Source organism: Sipha flava, unplaced genomic scaffold (genome assembly GCF_003268045.1).
Source record: "Sipha flava isolate LNK unplaced genomic scaffold, YSA_version1 64_pilon_pilon, whole genome shotgun sequence".
NCBI classification, from domain to species: Eukaryota; Metazoa; Arthropoda; class Insecta; order Hemiptera; family Aphididae; genus Sipha; species Sipha flava.
This window is the reverse complement of record NW_020273604.1, coordinates 1,605,932-1,626,021: the sequence shown is the minus strand read 5'-3', so window position 1 is coordinate 1,626,021 and position 20,090 is coordinate 1,605,932. Positions and strand designations below refer to the sequence as shown.

The 20,090-nt window shown below is 28.1% G+C and overlaps 4 protein-coding genes across 4 annotated transcripts; 1 reads left to right on the top strand and 3 right to left on the bottom strand.

The window, feature by feature from the left end:
* Positions 1 to 447: 447 nt before the first annotated feature.
* Positions 448 to 2,663, bottom strand: LOC112691570. Its single transcript, XM_025565865.1, has 3 exons — positions 1,443 to 2,663; positions 979 to 1,129; positions 448 to 910 (listed from the first exon to the last, which is right to left on the bottom strand). The coding sequence occupies exons 1-3, from the start codon at positions 1,588 to 1,590 to the stop codon at positions 493 to 495; spliced, it is 717 nt and encodes a 238-aa protein (XP_025421650.1). The 5' UTR covers positions 1,591 to 2,663; the 3' UTR covers positions 448 to 492.
* Positions 2,664 to 8,763: 6,100 nt separating this feature from the next.
* LOC112691531 (breast cancer anti-estrogen resistance protein 1) lies at positions 8,764 to 12,923 on the top strand. The gene is made up of 9 exons (XM_025565806.1): positions 8,764 to 9,170; positions 9,547 to 9,690; positions 9,753 to 9,896; positions 9,978 to 10,074; positions 10,146 to 10,465; positions 10,531 to 10,804; positions 10,897 to 11,117; positions 11,808 to 11,975; positions 12,487 to 12,923. The coding sequence occupies exons 1-9, from the start codon at positions 9,126 to 9,128 to the stop codon at positions 12,865 to 12,867; spliced, it is 1,794 nt and encodes a 597-aa protein (XP_025421591.1). The 5' UTR covers positions 8,764 to 9,125; the 3' UTR covers positions 12,868 to 12,923.
* A 4,797-nt stretch (positions 12,924 to 17,720) lies between these two features.
* Positions 17,721 to 18,327, bottom strand: LOC112691554 (N-alpha-acetyltransferase 11). The gene has a single exon (XM_025565840.1). It carries the CDS (start codon positions 18,308 to 18,310, stop codon positions 17,765 to 17,767), a length of 546 nt encoding a protein of 181 aa, XP_025421625.1. The 5' UTR covers positions 18,311 to 18,327; the 3' UTR covers positions 17,721 to 17,764.
* Positions 18,297 to 19,289, bottom strand: LOC112691555 (small integral membrane protein 13). Its single transcript, XM_025565841.1, has 2 exons — positions 19,075 to 19,289; positions 18,297 to 18,434 (listed from the first exon to the last, which is right to left on the bottom strand). Exons 1-2 carry the CDS (start codon positions 19,142 to 19,144, stop codon positions 18,322 to 18,324), a joined length of 183 nt encoding a protein of 60 aa, XP_025421626.1. The 5' UTR covers positions 19,145 to 19,289; the 3' UTR covers positions 18,297 to 18,321.
* Positions 19,290 to 20,090: the final 801 nt, after the last annotated feature.

The following is a 20,090-nucleotide window of genomic DNA, read 5'->3' as shown; positions in this document are numbered from 1 at the left end:
GGGGGGCCCACTAGTCCCAGCTTCAAAGAAACTACACTTTGCAAATACACAATTAATTAATAATATTTTATTATTATTTTATAATAAAAAGAAACTCTTTTTAAAATTCAGGTAAGGATGTTATAATATTTATTTAACAATGAATCCGTTGAGTATTTGAATAGACATACAAGATATCTACCTAAACTACTTAAATAAATGTACTACATAAATATGTAGTGAAGTATAATATACAACAGTTGTAGGTATTTAATTTAATACATATACATACATCATACACTAACTAAAAACGTGTTTTAAAACCTAAAAATTTGATACTTATTAATAAGACGTACAACAAAAATAAATCCTAGGAAAGGGCCTAATATAATTACCGCACACGGGCCTCCTATTTTGTAGTTGCGGCACTGTCTTTATTAGATAATACAAATATACAATACAATATACAATAAATATATAATTTCCATAACACTAATAACATTTTGTTTTTATTTAATTTTGATTTGATTCTTGTTGTCTAATACAAGTAGTTTCAACTTCCAATAAATGAGCTAACTCTGCCTCAGATACTTTGTTGCAAACTTCCATACGAAGTTTCGCTTCTTTGGCTTTCGGTAAGCTCATTGCTATTTTAGCCATGCTTAAATAAAAAAGTTCAACTTGATTCATATTATAATTGTTTTTCTCATACTTCTCCCTTTTGAAGGTTGCGTTTGATCTCATTATTTCTACCATTTCCTCATTACAGTTGGATTTTTTTCTTTTCATTGAGCCTTTCTGTGCAGTGTCGTCATTTAGTTCATAATTAGCTGGCTGGTCTTCCTGTGTTTCTGGTAAGCTATTTGAGGTGTCGTTTTCCATATCCGACATTACTTTTGAACTTTCATCTTCATTATGAACTTCTATGTTACTGCGCGTTAAATTAAATTTAAACTAATATTATAAAAAATAAAATTTAACATTCATTATAACGCTTACTCTCGGTTCTCTAAAAAAGGCAGAAGAAATTCCATTTGTTGCGAAAATTTCCATGGAGGAATATGATTGGCAGTTGTTTTATTCCGGCGTCTACGAATCGAATTTAGAAAACAATTTCTTAATTTGGTCCAATCTGACTTACACTTTTCAGCTATAGAACATAATAGATTCAGTTATTATATAAATTATCTTTTAATATTTATAGATTTCCGGTTACTAGAGAATCTTATAGATCATTAGGCTTTAGCTTTGGTTTGAGATTTACCACCACTAGAGACGAAGATAAAATGTTTCGTATGGCATTACATTTTTGAGATTTTTAGGTCATAAACATCTTAACCATGTCGATAACGCTTTCATACAATTGTTTGAAATAACATATTATCCAATCAGAAATGTATGGTTTCAGCTGGCAACACCGTACATTGCAAGGAATATTATAATTAATGGAGTATGCATTTTACCTGGCATTTGCAAAACTTCTCCGATCTCTCGCCACGCCGCTTTGCGGACGTTCTGATCTTTATAGTCGACCGAAAAAATATCGTACAAGGAAGTGCGCGCACGTACGTTTTCGATTAATCGTTCTTCGCTGCACGCGGGGGACGACATTGTGGAACGTCGAGAGTTCGGAATGAAAATACGTGATTTCCCGTAGCACGTTTTTCCGAAACCGCTGTGGAAAAATCGTGGCGTCGCTAAACACGATCGCAGCAGCAAGGCCGGTTGAAAAGTTAAAGAAACCGAAAGACGGGTTAACACGCCATCCCGAAACCCGTGACGTGGTAACGCGTGGCGTGTGAACGCGTGGTGGCGTGTGAACAGATGCGTCCCCCTGCCGCGGCGCTTGGGCGGAGCGTGTACGGATCGATAAGCCGGCGTTCTTCACACGTCCGTTTGAAAAATCGTATCCGCGTACGCAATACGGATCGCGCGCCGCCGCGTGTACGTTCGGTACAACGTGCCCGTGTGTTGTCCCGCCGTCGCACTCCCGGCCGTCCGTCACGTACACCCTCCTCCCCACTGCCCGCACACACAATCTTTATCGCGTTTGCCGCGCTCGTCTTTTGTCCGCGGCGGCCGCGTGCCTCGTTCTTCCTCTATCCGGCTGATGCTGCTGGCGCGCGCGCTCGTTCCTCCGCGACCGGACAACGGCCGTTGTCTCCCAACGTCCTCTTCGCCGTCAAGGACGTACCAACAGCGTCGCGTTCATGCCGCGCGAACGGTCAAAAACGGTTTTCTGAGAAGTTCTCGACTTGGCAAAATTAAAGCAGAAGGACTTTGTTTACTCAAAAAAAGAGAGTCCCCAAAACTTGTTAAGCGTTATAATAGTAGCTAAAATTTCTGAAAATTAGTTGGGGTACTCCGTTCCCCTGCGTCAGCCCTAAAGTCCAGCAATGGTTTTCTCTCTTTTCCGAATATTACGCGTTAACGCAAATCACACGACCGCGGCACGGCGAAAAGTGTTCGTGCGCATAAAAATAGAAAACACGACAACCGACACAAAGACTCGACGTCTCGTTTTTTTCGATCCTTTTGTCCGCGGCCGTTAATAGTTCCGAACGACCGTTCGACGAATTATTATTATAATACGAGGCCCAGGACTTTTGTGCAAGCTCGGTTTTTAGAATATATTACAACGCAAGTCATATTATCTTGATATTTCCTATTCGACGTTTTAAATAGAAATAGACAAGATATTAAGATCAGTGTAATAAAAATATTATAGCTTTCAATTTTATGTAGCCATACATTTTTCCTTAAAAGTTATTGTGTATTCGTGTACCATATTTGTATTTATCCGATTTAAAAATTCACAGATGTTTTAGAAAAATTCTACTTATTTCGTTTGCTAATTGAGTATTGGTGGCCTAATGCTTATTAAAATAGATGTATATTAGTTTTAAAACGACTATCATTGGTTTTTTTTAAATATTTGTAATTATATTTTGTTCGTCAAACCTTAATAGTTTCTTTATTGATTCGTTTTGAACATATAAGGAAGAAAAAACTCGTAAAAAAAAACTAATATAACTTTGAAATAATTTTCCAATAATTTTTTTTCTCATCAACTTTACAAAAGCATTATAATTTATATTCTTCAAATTAGTAAAATAAATATTGTTATAACTAATTATACTTTGGTAATGGTCTATGGTAGTTATCTTTGTGTAGGTAATAACTTAGTCTATAGTTAACATATTTAATCAACACTAATTATTTGCCCGCATATTTCGTGACCCACTTTGTAAACATTAATATTCGTAATGAATGAATTTACTCAAGGACAACCTTAGAACAAAAACTAAATTTAACAATGTTTATTATAGTTTAATTGTGTTAAAAATGTATACTCAATATTATGAAAGATAAAAGTATAATATTTATCAAACTCTTGTACGCATGATAATGTATAACCTGAATCTTAAAATATAATCAAGTACTTACAATATAAATAGTATACACATGTACAATAATACAAAATATAATGGAATATAGCACATATTCGAGATTAATGCTGTATAGGTTTTTATTAAAAATATATCACTTTAAGGACTCAGAAATAAGAGATTAGAATCATGAGAACCTGTCGGATGTCTTGGAGACATGAGAAATCAAATTCTGGAAGCTCTGAAATATCAGTTCTCTCGAGATCAGGTGGCTAAGAACAGATCAAAACTTAATAGTAAAATTGCTTCGGGGAAAGATTGATTTACCTAAGCTTCTCGAGCGTACAAGGAGTCGAGTTTCAGTGTTCTATGTAAAATTCAACGATACATTTCAACTTCCCGTTAACATTTTCTAATGAATGACCCATTAGGTAATAACTATATCTAAGTACCTTTATTATATTTTTTTAGTATAAGTATAAAACGTAAGAGGAAGATGTGTCAAAATGATTGTCTGAGCAAGTCTGTCAATGATCTATCTCTATGTATTTTATTGAACATATTATGTTTTTAAAATGTTAGAATTGAAAGTATTGTATGATACTTAATAATATATCATATAAAGATTATATGTACCTAATAAAAATTTATATTAACATATTTGAATACATATTATTTAAATTTAAATGTTTCCTTTAGTTTAATAAAAATTCAAATTTCTTAAAGATATTTAACAAAAATTAATAGGTATTAAATGTGTATTGATGATTAATAAATGATTACTATTTATAATATGATAAATTAATTATAATAGTAATCAGTTAATTTCTTACGAATGTCAATAAAAATAGACTAATGGTATATGACGAATATTGCTATAAATAACTCGGTTAGATCGTTATTGCCAAAGATTAAATCAATATTAGTTATTCATTAAATGTTTGTTGCGTTTATAATTAATTTCACATAATATAAAATGCATTAGTTATTAGTATTACCATTATTTCTTTAATATATTATAATTTAAAATTATGTATTTTATAGTATATTATAAAATTAAATGGTATATTATCATTAAAGTACAAAATAATGTTAGTACTATAAATGTTAAACGTATAATATGGACTATAAATATTGCTTATATTTGTATTGCAAATTATTAGTAGTTCAGTTTTACAAAATTCTGTCATTCCTATCATAAATTATCTATATTCTCTTCGAATCCCTTAATATTTTATGAACAAAAGTAAGAAAGACTAAAGAGAATGACAGTACCTTACCATACCTATAAAATGTTAAGTCTTTACGTATTAGTATGTATTGTCTGCGAAAAAATATAATTACTGTAAGACATGAGTTACAAATATGACTTTGTAATTGCATTTTCATAATTTAAATGCCTCGACTGTAAATGAGTAAAGAACATCGAAATTGCACCTGACTGCATTAAAAATGATCTATATTTTTTTAAATTATAGAATTGTCCATTTAATAAAAGTCATTAGTTATTAGTCATTAGTAATTAATATTATCACATTTGTAAGAAAAAAATTAAATAGATAATAACAAATATAAATATTATTTTTAATATATATTTATTTTCTGTAAATTAAAAACAAACTAGACATCATGAAATTAATTAATGTAAAGATTTAACAGTTAAGAAGTTCAGAAAATTGCTTCTATCACCTCTCTCTGTTATCAGTTGCTTCTCTTTAGTTGTTATTTGGATCTACTGCGTCCCTCTTTACATAATATTCCCATCTTAGGCAAGGTCTGCCCAGTAGTCGTATTCCTATCAGATCCTATTTAACTAGGTGATATTTTTATCACGGAATTATTTTTTCTCCGGGCATACCCAACCTACATTAACCATTTTTTTTTGCAACTTTCCTTGATATACATGATTTTTGGAATATGTTTTGACGCTCTTCATTATTTCATTCCCCGGTTTGTGAGTCAAGATATGGTCCATGGATTCACTTTGTTACTTTTCTTTCAAAAGCATCTAATCTATAGGTCTTTCTTAGTGCTCATGTTTCTAAGACTTGTAGGATGATGGGATGTCATAAAGGTTATCTATCTGGATCGATCTGGATTTTAGAAGGGTACCAGCTCCAACATAACATTTTTTTGCAGTTATATTATTCTTAATATCTCTGTTTTTAATTGCCTTGAGTTAAAACAACTAATAAGTTCTTAAGTAGTTCTTCCCTATAGAAGATATATCCTTCTCATAGGCGTGCGCAGATTCCTGTTTCCGGTATGGCTTTTATTTTTTTTTGATCACCTACTTCCTTATAAAACCACGCCTTAAAAAAAAGATAGATATACAAAACATAAGTAAGTGGAAATAAAATTTATTAGAAAAACTGATGTACAATATGATTATCAATGAATGCCAATTCCGGAAAATTAAATTTTTTTGTAATTTGATAAAATACAAATTTAGATTTTCCAAAAAAAAAGAGTTATTAGCCCTTTTTACCTAAGTACTTAGTACCCAACTACCTAAAAAAAGTATCAGGTGTGACTATAGTCCTATAAGCCACACCCGTGCGCACGCCTATGATCCTTCTATTTCTGTACCTCTCCATGTTGATGCATCCTATTTCTTATAGACAGAGCCGGCTCGAGGGGTAGGCGACATAGGCGCACTAGAGCGAAATTTGAAAATTGTATATAATAGATAATTTTGAAAATATTGTGTGTAGAAAAAAAGAATAAATAAATATTTTTGTTATAATATTAATAAACCAAATGACATCACATAGAAATTGTAGTACGAAGTCAGAAAAGATGTTATAATAACTGATACGCTCATACAGTGGCGTATTTACGGGTGGTGATTTGGGTGATATATCACCCCCCAGAACCTTTTTTTTATTCTTTTCACTTTTCTTATTTTTCTTTTAAATACTTAAGCCGTAAGTCCATAATGAATTCTTAGTATTTCTCAGTGTTCCATCAGTCCGTTATCAATAGAAGTTGATAATAGACATAAACAGTTGTAGACAATATAGTTATTATTAGTTTCAAGAAAATCGTGAACGTTAGATAATTATGATGAATTATTATTATTATTACTATAGTTTAATATCCTAATGTTCATGGTTAGTTTAAATATTTATTAATCAATTATATCTGTGATTATTTAATTTATACTATATTAGCGTTAGTGTGTAAACCATGTGTTCAGTGTTAACATTTGCTCTCAGTCCTTTCGTGTAATCGTGTCACGTTTAAAATTAACCGATCGGTGAACAGAATTTTGACATTATTTTGTGATCTAACTTATACTTATTATGAAAATAATTGTATAATATTATTAATGTTGGTATAGTTTTAAATAAAATCATGTTATAAAAAAGTGCACTTTACGGAAACTGGAAAAGTATGTTAACAAGATCCTCCTAGAAGATATTTGTCCCTTTGGCTCCAAATATACAAAATAGTTATGGTTATATCACCTCCTAGAAAAAAATCCTAGATACGCCACTACGCTCAAGCGTTACAGGCCCATATCTGGGGTGGCATTTCCTTGGTGGTAGGCAGGGCCGTATTTAGGATATGTTGCTACTTTTTGCTAACCCAAAAACTGAAAACCGTTTCTGATACACTGACAAGCAAAAAAGAAATTATTTAATATAAAGTAATATATATATATATTAAATTAAGTTTTGGTTGGGACGTACAAGTCATACAAGTTTATGTACAATGTATAATACACCAAAATTAAACCGAAGGTAACGTATATTAACATTTGATTTTTATCCGAAATGACAATCATCGAACGCCAATAATAATAATACACAATATTATTATTTATTATATAAATTATTTGTTTTCGGCGTGGCGACACGGGCTATGCGCTGATGATACAAGCCAACACGTTTTCAATAGTATTATCATTGATAATCAATGGTATTATCTGTAAATTATTTAAAAAGTAAAAGTGTTGGGTTCATTATTATATCGCTTATAAAATTGTTGAGAAGAAAATGTATTATTTTTAGGTACTTAAATTGTAATAAAAATGTGGTTGTATATAAACATTTTTTCTAGAGCTGTCCCTGTAACTAGAGTTCGTGTTCAGAGTATGCAAGAAAAATCAGTCTCTAAGAAAGTAGAATATAAATTGTTATTTCTAAAGCCGTTCTGGTTATGCCTTTGGCCCTCTGGCTACACTTATGCTTTTTCTTTTGTTAAGTATCTTGTGATCTGTTTTATTTTTATTTTTTGTCACTTACTCGTATTATAAGACCAACTTTACTTCCAGTTTAATTAAATTAAATCTATGGAAATACTGTTTGCATATTTCGGTAATATATTATCTTTGATCGACTTAACGTTATGTCTTCTGATATATTTATCTCTTATTTTTTTTTCCAGTACTAAATTAAAAATAATGGGAAAGAGTGCGTCACCTTGTCTCAGTGCAGTAATTACTTAAACCATTATTTTAGTATAATAGATTCTTAAAATGTCACACACAAAATTATAATTATGTTTGATTGTTTGGGTAATTTATCACTAATTTACAATTTTAAAAATATAATTCATAACATATATTATTGTAGTATAATAGCTATTTATCATAGCTCACATATACATAAAATACAATTTAATAATAACAACTTAAATATAATTTATAGTTAAATTAAACTAAATCACTTGTACAAACAAGTTATGAAATGTTTACTTACATATTATACTTGTGTCTTCTCTTAATATAATAAGATTATTTTTATTACAAAATTCTGTTTTAAGTATACGTAGGTATGTTTAATTTAATATGGTTAATTTCTTATAAATATATATTTTTTTTTAAAGAAAAGTCTTCGATATCTGGGTCATTAGGCTATAATTTAACATTTTTTTTTTTAGTTGCATTACAGGTTATTTAGGTCCTTTTCTGTTAAAACTAAATTCTTCAATTTAACATATTTTTACTTAATATTATTTATACATATACTTACACAAAATTAAGTTTCTTATTGTTATTTATAGTTTTTTTTGAAAGTTTGTACACATTTTTTTCGTTTGTAAGTTCGATGAACGGTCATCGGTGAAACAACAACAGCAATTAATAAGTAACATAAGCAGTTTCAGTTTAATCCCAAATTCGTTTTAGTCGCTCTGCTCGAAATGAAATAACACGTTTAAATAAAAAAACCGTTTTTCCCAACATTGTGAACAAAATATACAAATGGAATTTTCTGTTTTTCGAGTCGTGCACCAGAATCCATGGCTTCAATTATTCTTATTCGGCTACTTCTACTCTTCCACTCATCGTGGTAGCGTTTAGTCCGGTTACGGCACCGACGGCCAGTGGTACCAACCAGATGCTATCTGAAGTCCATCAATAATAGCGGGGCCACAGCGGTTGATACGGTTTTTTTTGTAGTTATCACATCAATCGAAGGCAATCCCCAATTGCCTAGACATCAGGGCCAGATTAACATTAACCGTGAACGTTGGCGGTACGTCGATACAGACACTCTTCGCGCGTGACTCATGTTTTTGGTATGAGTCATGGAGAGACGAAGAAAAATGTCAATTCATACGATATTTCGCAACTCCAGCAGAAACCTAGATAATTCGTTGCAAAAACAAACGGTCAGACGACAGGCTCACAAAACCGAGCGATGATCAATGGTGTTTGTAACGTAATTAGTGCGAAATCGAGACATAATATTATTAGTCCGCCAATGATTTTCACGACACACCTATGAAGGCTACGTTTTAGTGCACAAAATGCTACAATTACATTCCAATGGTTCTATAAATAATGGATATACCGTGAGTATCCGTTCTGTATAGTCTAAGAAATTCAAATGTTTTTCTTTATAATCTATTGCTCGTTGACAATAGAGCTCATAGACTGTATGGAATTATATTAAAATATTTATCTTGTAGTCTGAGCTGGAAATTCTTACTATTTATATTATTTTCAAAATTTGTTCCATAACTGTATCTGCATACTTGTTAATTAATGATTTGTAGAAAATTTTACCAGTTATGCATTGGTCCTGACCAAGAAAATAAATATATCCTTTTAATACAAAAAGCTTTATTTTATTATTTTTGGTTCCATTTTATTTAAGTTTTACTATATTTATTTTCTATTACTTGTCAAGTTACTGGCTAGTTTTAATTGATTGTATATTCATTTTAGAATTGCATTGCTAGAGCCATGTATGATAATATTGCTGAAGCACCAGATGAATTAGCATTTAGAAAAGATGATATATTAACAGTTTTAGAACAGAATACTGCTGGTCTTGAAGGATGGTGGTTATGTTCATTACGAGGCCGTCAAGTTTGTTTTCTTTCAAACTAATCATCTTAAAATATTTATCTTAATAGTTTATATTTCTTTAGGGAATATGCCCTGGAAATCGTTTAAGACTGATTCCAGGTGTCTATGAAGTGACTGAATCCCAAATAATATCAAATTGTGCTCAAGACCAAAATAATATCAACCATGATAATAAACATCAAAGTTGGCATGCAAATCTAAATAAAGTAAATACAATTTTCTAAACATTTTAGAAATCATTAATTATCATTATTTTGTTTTGTGTTATGTTATGTAACTATAAATAGGTGACGTCACAGCAAAAATTGGGTGACCTCCTTACGTATGATACACCTCAAAAAATAGTTGATACTAATGGGTATAATATTCCACCCACTAATCACAGTGCGTAAATTATTTGTATAATATTTCACTTTTAATAACTATGTTTTTAAAATATCCATATATTTTTGTAGCATTAGATCGTATAACTAGTGATTCTATAAAACGACCACATAGTGTTGGGAGCAGTAGTGGCTGTTGTAGTGACAGCTATGATCCTTTACCAAACCAACATCCTCCTATTTCAAAAGAAAGCTATGATATACCTAGACCACTGAATATACAAGTCACTCCAAGTAGTTCAATCAGTTCATTATCAACTGGTGGTATTTGTAGTAGTGCAAGTGGAAGTGAATCTAATCGGTCTAGTATTGCTCCGGATTATGATGTTCCTAAAAACCGAATTTTAGCTTCTTTTCCCTCTGAATTTCAGAATTTATCTATAAATTGTCAAGTATGAATTCATTAATAAAATATATGTTAATGTTAATACTAATTTTTTTTTTCATTTAAAATTAGGATTATGATGTTCCATCAAGTAGTTTGCAACCTAAAGAACTACCTCTTGACTTAAATAATGCACTAGAACAATTAGATAAATTAACATCAGAGGTATCTTTGAATACAACGCGACTTTTAAATTTTGTTGGACCTAATTGGAGAAATATCAGAAATTTAGAAGCCAACATTTCGGACATAAAAATTATTTCCTTACGACTTAAAAGTAGTTTGCACCAATTTATTGAATTTTCAGAAGGTTGTCTAGGAAATGCTGTAAATGCTCGTGATAAAGGTTAAAAAAATACATGATATTAACATTTAATAACTTTTATTAATTAAAAACCAACAACTTTTAAATATAACTATAACTGTTCATTGTTCTAGGGATCTCAACTAAACTTCATCCTTTAGTTTTCAATTTAGTTAAAATTAATAAAATAATATATTATTCAACGAATACTTTGGATTGTCTTGGTTGGAAACCAGATATTTTAAACAGAGATTCAAATATTGAATGTGAATATACTGAAGATGCATTAGATAAGTTAATTTCCTGTGCTAAATTATTGACTGATGATATACGTCAAATCACATCTTTTATTAAGGTAATATTAATATTTATTTAGTAATATAATTTTTTTATAACTTAAAATATTAAAATATAATTTGAAATTGTATTAATATATCAACATACATTTTATCAAAGTACAAAATAACAATAGTTTTTTTTTTTTTAATGTGCCCCTCTTACACATTAAATAATAATAAAAACACCTATTTTTTATATAATTATATTTTAGTTCCAACTTAGAACCTTTGTGTAGTTTTTTTTTTTAGTGCTAATATTTTTTTTGGAATTCTCTTCGTTCCCAGTTTGTGACGTTAATGTTCATTTTGAGTTTTTTCACAAAATTAATGCTTCACAATTCCATAATTTTGGGAAAAACATTAGTTCTGTTACATTATAATTAAATTGCCTATTAATTCTAAGAAGTTTGATGAAATTTTATTACGTAAAGTATACGAATCAAGTTGTCTATGATCTAGTTGTATTAATTAATTTGTTTTGGTAACACTTGCTTTTTCAATAATTATAAATTATAAATTTTAAAATAATATCAAACATGTTTTTATATAAATAAACTTAATTATTGATATATATATATAATTAATTAAAATATTAAATTGAGTTTAATGATTTATTAATTTTCATTTTAAAAGTATATTAAAAACCTATAGATTGAATTTTATGAAAGAAACTTTTTATTATATATTATTACATTTTATTCTTATAGGGAAATTCTACGCTTTTGTTTAAAAAAATAATATGTACTGAAAATGAAGATGATGATTATGAATATATAGCTAATGATAATGGAATTAAGCCTAATATAAGTAATGCATCGAGTACAATTTCAATTAAAACAAATAGTTCTTCTGGTATTACTAGTAAAGATAAAAAAGTAAGCAATTTTTTATTTTAATTATTTAATAGAATATAAATAAACAATTTTTATCTATAATTAATCAATTAATTATATTAATTTTATTACTTTGTTAATATTGATAATATTTATTTTAATTTTGTCATCTTTATGTTATGTTTATTTAAGTACAATGTACATTATTTATAATAAATAAACTATCATAAGATTTTATAAGTTTTTTTTTTTTTTTTTAATGTTTATATTTATTATTTTAAGTGTAAATATTCAATTTAAAATTATTTATATATAAAATTTGTTACATAAAGCTTGGTTGTATTTAACTACTTAATTCTTATAGCAAATTTAATAAATAATAGTTGGTATATCATTAATTGTTTTTATAAATTCTGATTGAAGCAAAGAATGCATTTCACTGACTAAACTAATTTTTATCTTAAAATCAACTGTGGTTTAATTGGATTATTACAATGGTAAAAATTAATAAATAATTTACATTGTTAATTTTCAAAACATATTTTTATTTTAGGTATTCAATTTCTATAGTCATCAAATTGTTAGTCAATCAGATTTGTTAGCTAGTCACATAACCAAGTTCTTACAAATAGTTGAAGAAAACCATCCACCACCAGTATTTATTTTAAAACTCAAGTTTATAATATTAATTGCACATCAATTAGTTGTTGTTGGTGATACAATATGTCGTAATGTAGAAGAATCAATTGCAAAAAATCATATAGAGCAATGTTCCAGTGCTTTATCTGCAGGTATTTCAACAGTTGTTCAAAAATCTAAAAGAGCTGCTCAGTTATTCCCTAGTGTAACTGCTGTACAAGAAATGGCAGATGCTGTTATTGAAATCTCTCATATTGTGAATGATCTTAAAGTATCAGTATTAAAAACAAATTAAACTGAATATATATTATATTTGGTTTGTATTATTTAGTATGGTGTCTTACGCTGAAAATAATTAGTTATTATTATTAACTTCAATAAATCTATTAAAATCTCTAAAACTATATAATCTATAATTAATTTGGTGATGGTATTATTGACAGTAAACATTAACATACAATATTACAATTATAACTTAAGTAAATTTATTGTAATGTGTTTTCCAAGTATTGTTAACCTCTTTTTTTAATTTTTAAGTTCATATAACATATAATAAATTTGAAAATTATTAGCAGCTCAAAAAAATTTCTCTAGCAGTTGATAATTTTTTTAACTAGTTAACAATATTGTATTTTTAATTAATTTAAGATAATGGAGAATAATATTAATATTAACTAAACATCAAATATTGTAGATAAGAATTTTGTGTATGGTGCCCAAAAATTAATTAATGTTTTGAATTTTCAATTATTTACAATAACAAAAGGTGAATTTATATCAAATTTTAGCATTAAATATATTTATATTCATAGCTAAATAATTTCTTATTAGAATATTCATTTAGTATGAAAATTATGGAATCTTTTAATATTATAGTGATTTTAACAGAAGTTTTTTAATAATATATAAATGTTACCATATAACAAAATGATTAAATACTATTAAAATTTTAGGTTTTGAGGAATTTCATTTCAACTTTTAAAAGGATACTAAACAAGCTTTTTAGTCCTCTATTCATGATAGATTAAATTTACTTTTAAACTGTGGTTTTAATTATTGATATTTAAAATTGAGAAAATATGTTCAATTTTAGTTTAAAGAATTTATTTTTATTTACATAATTTTAATTTATTTAGTTTTTAAAAATTAATCAATAAAACAGTCGCTCAAAATCGTATGCTCAACTGATTTTTACAGTTCAAACAAAAATATACATTTATAAATTAATATTTTCATTCATGTAATTAAAAATACCATAAAGCTCCTGCTTTATATAACTAAGGATGTTCAAAGAAGACATTTAAAACATTGATTAACTTTAACCATACCATTTATTTCACTATAAAATATAGATTAAGATACATATATATTGTTTTCAAGTTAATCAAAATCTACAATTTTATACTAGAGTACCTGAAATAATTATAAATAGTCAGTAATTAGATGAAAATTGATGAAGGAATACCTTCTACGCACAAATAAATCTATAGAGCATTGGTACAATTGTTATAAATTATAACCATGCTGTATAATGGTCATATTCATCTATTTTTTGGCAGTTAGGAAGTATTTATGGAGGGGTAAGGTTATAAACTTACAGATTTGCCAACTTCTTTCTAAAAAAAAATTTCACAATACTAATATTGCATCATTTGTTGATGATTGCCGTTTATATAAATTGGTCATTCATAGGTATTGCACCTCTTTAACGCTAGCCTTGATTTTTGGTTATTTTTAAATTTCGATTGATAAATCATGTATTTAAACTTATCAACTTGAAAATATGTACAACTTATGAATGTCATAAATTAAATTATTTAATAGTATTGATTTCCATTAAAAAGGTTTTATTTAAACCATTAAATAATATTCTTGTATGCCAAATTGTATAGAAATGCAAGGTAGCTGTAAATTTCTATTTCTTCATATTTTTTTATTTAAAAATCTAGTCCTTATTATTTAGCTCATTATAATTATTGTATTAACGGACTTCTAATTTTAGTTTATAAATATAAATTAATCACATTGTGAGTATTTAAATCTTGTGATTTTAGATGTAAGGCATTCTTACATGTTTGATATATTTAAAAAAATGATTTTTAACCAGTCAAGTATATGATGTAGTATTCTTTTTTTTGATTTTAGTATATTTAATTTATTTTTTAAACAATTATATTTTATCCTGTGATTTTAATTTGTTCCTACATTTTTTGTGTGATTATATATTTTTTTATTTCATATATTTTGTATAACATTTTGTAAAGTATTATTTTAAAATGAATCTAATTTTTTTTATTTGTGTTGTATTCATTAATCTCTATGTTCAAATGTAATTTAAAATACTTGTTTTGTTCTATAATCTTAAAAGTATATCTTAATTTATTAATAATAAATAATAGTTAGTGATTTTTTCATTCTATAGTAAAACAAGTTAGTAGATAGAACAAAATTAATATACTCTTTTTAAGCTGAAAAATAAATTCGAGGAACATTTTGTGTTCAAGTGTGTGGTCTACCTACCCTATGGTTGACTTGTTGGGAGTGACTGATCTTTTCAAAAACTGGGTGTATATATTTTTTACCTTGAATAGAAAATTATATTTAGTTTTTATGGACAACTTCATAATATTTAAATATGGTTAAAAATGTCAAGAATTCAGATTTTACTGTATTTAGTTAAAATTTGTTCTAAAGTAAATACAATTTACTATTGCAATATTATTTATTGACATATTTTATCTATAAATGGTGTTTTATCATGGTTTTGATATATTTCTATAGTTCCCATAACTTATTATGTACTTCGTAAACAATAATAGTGTTTATTTGTTGAAAAAGGTTGTGCAATAATTTTTATTAATTTTTTTTAAATATCTAATTAATAGATAAACTATATTCATATATCAATAACTATTTAAATTATATAATATATTTAGTTTAATATGATGTGTTGTTATTATTTAAGAACTATATCTTTTTATATTAGATGGTTTATACATACTATTAATACAATAATATTGTATTTAATAATTAGAGCATTTGGAAATGGGTTTTTAATGTCAATAAATAATATAAATAATGTAAAAAAATAAATATTACAATTAACTTAATCAACCCATAATTTTTTACTTTTATAATAACATTGGATTGGATAGAAATATATAACTTAATATTTGATTTATAAATTTTGCTGTATTTTAGAAATATAAAATAAGTAATATTATAAAATAATTTAACATTCCATATTACAAGCAATATTTTTACCAAATTTATAACTATTTCTAACAAAATTGTTTATTAAAAATATCAATTAATTGAAAATAAATGATTCGATATACCTTACAATAAAATAATTAGTCTTTTTTTTTTTTACCCTTAAGTTTACCTACATGTTACAAAACCACCTAAATATGATCTAGCTATGGTCTGAACGCTGAAAAATAAAAATAAATGATTCTAAATCATCTTATATCACAGTGATTTTTAAACTATTAGGCGTAAGCCAAATATTTGTATTGTATATTGTATTTATTCACAGAGAGCGAATGGATTACAATTATTTTGTTTTGGGGATGCGTGAACCAAAAAAGTTTGTTAACCAATGCTATATCATATTCTCACTAAGCGCCAGTATCTAAATTCCAGTCCTATTAAATAATAAAGTTATCCCAACAACCACTGAAATCAAATATCTGGGTTTGACGTTTGACAGATGACTTACCTGGGCCCGACATCTAAAAAACAAAAGCAAATCCGTCAACTCCAGACTACATTTTCTCTGCCAATTTCTTCGTTCCAAATTAAATATCAAAAATAAGTTATTAATTTACAAAGCAATTATAAGAGCAGTGTAGAGATATGATATTCAGTTGGGTTTCATCAAACCCTTTAACTTGAGAGCCTTCCAAATATTCCAGTCCTAATGTCTCCACTTCCTGGTTCATCAAAAGCATTAATCTTCATAAAGACTTAAAAATCCCAACACAATCACAACTGAATAAATCTGACTCTCTCATTCCATTCAAAGCTATTCCACCATAAAAATCAACTAATAAATCGACTTTTTTCATATGAAATTCATGACAATCCTCAAAAAACACTAAAACGGTCTTGGCCTAGAGACCTGCCTTTTTAATATGTCCGGTGATACTACTGAATACCTTCCTACTGTGTAATTTTCAGACACAAAACCATTGTCAAAAAATTACTCGTACAAATCATGTATAGATTGTAATTATGCTTTTCTAATAATAAAAAAAAAAAAGTTTACCTACTGAATTAATTTTCTATGTTGGAATAGATGTTAAATCATCAAACCTTGCCACCTGAAGCATTGCTTAACGGCGTTTCCAGGTGGCAGGTGTATTGTCGATTAATAAGAAAAAAAAGTTTTAATCAAATTATGAACTTTACTTAGTTGAAATTCTCTTGATTTCATATAAATGTAGAAATTTAACAGTTGTATAATTTAATATTGTGAGTATAAATGTTATACCCTTGACATAAGTTAATTTTATTTAGTAAAACAGTTAATATCGGTTTAAAAATTGTTTTTATTAAAAAATGTTTCTAATCAAATACAATTCAAAATCCTTCGAATAAATGATAATTATGTTGGGTAAGAATCATTAATGAATTTTAAATTTTTAAATTAATATACTCAATTAATTTTCAACTTGTTCAAATAAAATAAATGAAAATATACAAAGTAATTATAAGTTAAAAAATATAATTTTACTGTACAATGTAACTGAAATAGGTATCATGAAAATCTATATATACAGTTAAGAAAAAAAATTGTAGAATTTAATACAAAAGTATAATATAAGAATTATAAATTTATCTTTATTTATATGTTTATATGAGAGTTTTTTTGAGAGAGCACCTTACTTATTTGTTTGATGAAACATTAATAAAGTTGAATTATAACCTATCCATGAGATTAATATTAAGATTAATTATACTTGCACCAATAAAATATGATTAAGTGATATTTAAAATAATATAATATATCTAAAATGGTTAAATATTTATCCATACAATACATAACATTAATTTCAGAACTTGATGTGGCAAGATGTATTTATATGTTTAAATATTAATTATTTATCAATAACTATTAAATATAAGAATTAAACAATGTTTTTATAACCGATAATCTTTTATATTATATGAAAAAGTACATTTACAATTTATTTAGAATCAATTTCAATTTTTTTCATCAAATTGGACAAAGTGTCACTACTTGGTATATCGTCATCAGCACACAATAATGTAAAATGGGATAAGTCTTTCTTCATTGCATATGCATCTTCACCATCGGCATAATATTTCGGTTCAATTTCAGAAATAGTAAACTTCAATGTGTTAGTATATAAATTTAATGCAGCCCTGTTACTCTTGCGTACATGCAATGATACATATTTTGCCTGAAAACATTCTACCATAGCTCTGGCTGCTTGATCCATTAATTTTTGAGCAAGTCCTAATCGTCTATGTGATCGTTTCACAGCCAATGATGTAATGTGTCCATGGGGGTTATCTTCACAGTCTTCTTCCATTTTTGCCAACACATATCCAACAATGTTTCCTTTTTCATCTTCACCCACATAGCTCAATTGGGGCCATGATAAACCGTGATAGAAGTAATACTTCATTTGATAATTTTCAGGAAGACAAAGCAGATTACAGTGTTGCATATTCATTAAGTCATCAGGTTTAGCACAGCGAATATTCATTTTTTGGCAGTTTAAAGAATTTTTTGAGTTTTACTCGAATTATCAACTTCTGGTGTTTGCTGAGAAAAAAGTTCTCTGACTAGTTTAAATTTTGACAAATAGAGCTTCCACACTAAACACCAACCTACAAAAATAACATATTTTATTTATAAAACTAGGCACAGCAATTTTCTACATATATTTTCTAGCTTTTTACACAAATATTTATAGATTTAAATAATCTGATTACATATCTATCATAAATTAATTTGATTAAAATGAACGTCAAGCATTTATATTGATAAATACCAAAAATCAATACCATGTTAAATTATTAAATTTTTTAACAAATGATAATATTCTAGTTAAAATGTTATTTTAATTTTAATAAAAATATATTGTTTACATGAGGATATAAAAAGTATGAAGGAATTTTCAATGGTCGACTATTAAGCAATATTTTATTTGTAAATTTAAAAAATAAAAAATAATTATTTTAATTTTTAAAAGTTATGTAGAAACCTGTAGTGATTTAACAAAAATATTTTATGGCACAAACACAGAGCAGAACATGGTAATAGGTTAAAAGCAGATTTCGAAGTAGGTTTTGTTTAGATTTTAATGAAACGTAGTAATAAATGCGACAGTGCATGTACTTATAACGTCGCTATTACTAGTTCAACGGTCCCAACACTAGAACAAAGCCTTTGCGGGAACAATGGAACAACGACATACAAGTCATGCGTGCTGTAGGGAAGAAGAAAACAGACATTATGGAAGCTTACCGATGAATATGAAAAATATAACGACGACGAAAGACGCGACTACTGAAGCTACGATGAACAACCACTCCATAACAACATTACCGCGGGGTTATTGGTAATTTACTTGGGTGTTAGGAACACGAACAAGGAAACGAACTATTTCTACTCTACTGATACGACAATACACGAAGTTGTTATGTGCAATACGGTTCGCACTCGCATGCGTATCGCAATTTCGTCCGTTCTTATCACGTGTTCTTATCGCGGTGATGACGAGGACCAGTGCGTCCACATTTTGCGCACGAGTGGATACCCGTACCGATAATCGTCTTGGCGGCGTTGACGTTATTATGGTAAGCTACGAGGAACAAAAAAAAAAAAAATCATAAAAGAGTTAACATTACGATCGATCACTGACGAGTACGAGTGTTAAAATGTTCGGAAATTCGGACCCGTCAATCGTACAGCAAGGGCGTATTTCAGTTGAGGCCACGGGGGGGGGGGGGGGGATCTAATTTTTCTTCAATACAAACTTAAAAATTTACAGTTCATTACCTCTACAGCTCATGTTCCTGTTATAATAATAACATATAATGATAGTAGTAATTTATGTTCTTAATTATTTATACATTACATTTTTAAATAAATCAATGTATTATATTCAAAAAAATTCGAGTCATGGAGGGGCGAATGCTCCCTTCCCCCCCTAGAATACGCCATTGTCGTACAGCAGCTCCATGAACATTAAAATATTGTATCGATTAGCGTATGTATATTTATATATGTATTATAATTGGACTGCGAATAAAAAGTACCAAAACGCCTTGTTTTGTTTAGATCGCCGTCGGAAAGGGATTTCATTGTCTCCATCAAACAATTGTTATAACTTTTAACCGGAACAATTAAAAAAGTGGTTTGAAATACCTAAACGTTTGCCATTCCAGGGCTGTATTGAGGTCTGGTGGTGTTCCAGGTGAATCACTGTATTTGTGCCCCCCTCCCCAATGAGAAATTTGCATTTTTTTTACAAAAATCAT

What these genes read in the sequence shown, in the direction of transcription:
- LOC112691570 (XM_025565865.1), bottom strand. Translation starts at nt 1,590, where the DNA reads ATGTCGTCCCCCGCGTGCAGCGAAGAACGATTAATCGAAAACGTACGT. An exon ending in AGAAGTTTTGCAAATGCCAG is followed by an intron (nt 1,130 to 1,442) that starts GTAAAATGCATA and finishes TATGTTCTATAG; the next exon opens with CTGAAAAGTGTAAGTCAGAT. An exon ending in CCTTTTTTAGAGAACCGAGA is followed by an intron (nt 911 to 978) that starts GTAAGCGTTATA and finishes TTTAACGCGCAG; the next exon opens with TAACATAGAAGTTCATAATG.
- LOC112691531 (XM_025565806.1), top strand. Translation starts at nt 9,126, where the DNA reads ATGCTACAATTACATTCCAATGGTTCTATAAATAATGGATATACC. An exon ending in CTATAAATAATGGATATACC is followed by an intron (nt 9,171 to 9,546) that starts GTGAGTATCCGT and finishes TATTCATTTTAG; the next exon opens with AATTGCATTGCTAGAGCCAT. An exon ending in GGCATGCAAATCTAAATAAA is followed by an intron (nt 9,897 to 9,977) that starts GTAAATACAATT and finishes AACTATAAATAG; the next exon opens with GTGACGTCACAGCAAAAATT.
- LOC112691555 (XM_025565841.1), bottom strand. Translation starts at nt 19,144, where the DNA reads ATGGAGTGGTTGTTCATCGTAGCTTCAGTAGTCGCGTCTTTCGTCGTC. An exon ending in TATATTTTTCATATTCATCG is followed by an intron (nt 18,435 to 19,074) that starts GTAAGCTTCCAT and finishes TTATTTTTGTAG; the next exon opens with GTTGGTGTTTAGTGTGGAAG.
- LOC112691554 (XM_025565840.1), bottom strand. Translation starts at nt 18,310, where the DNA reads ATGAATATTCGCTGTGCTAAACCTGATGACTTAATGAATATGCAACAC.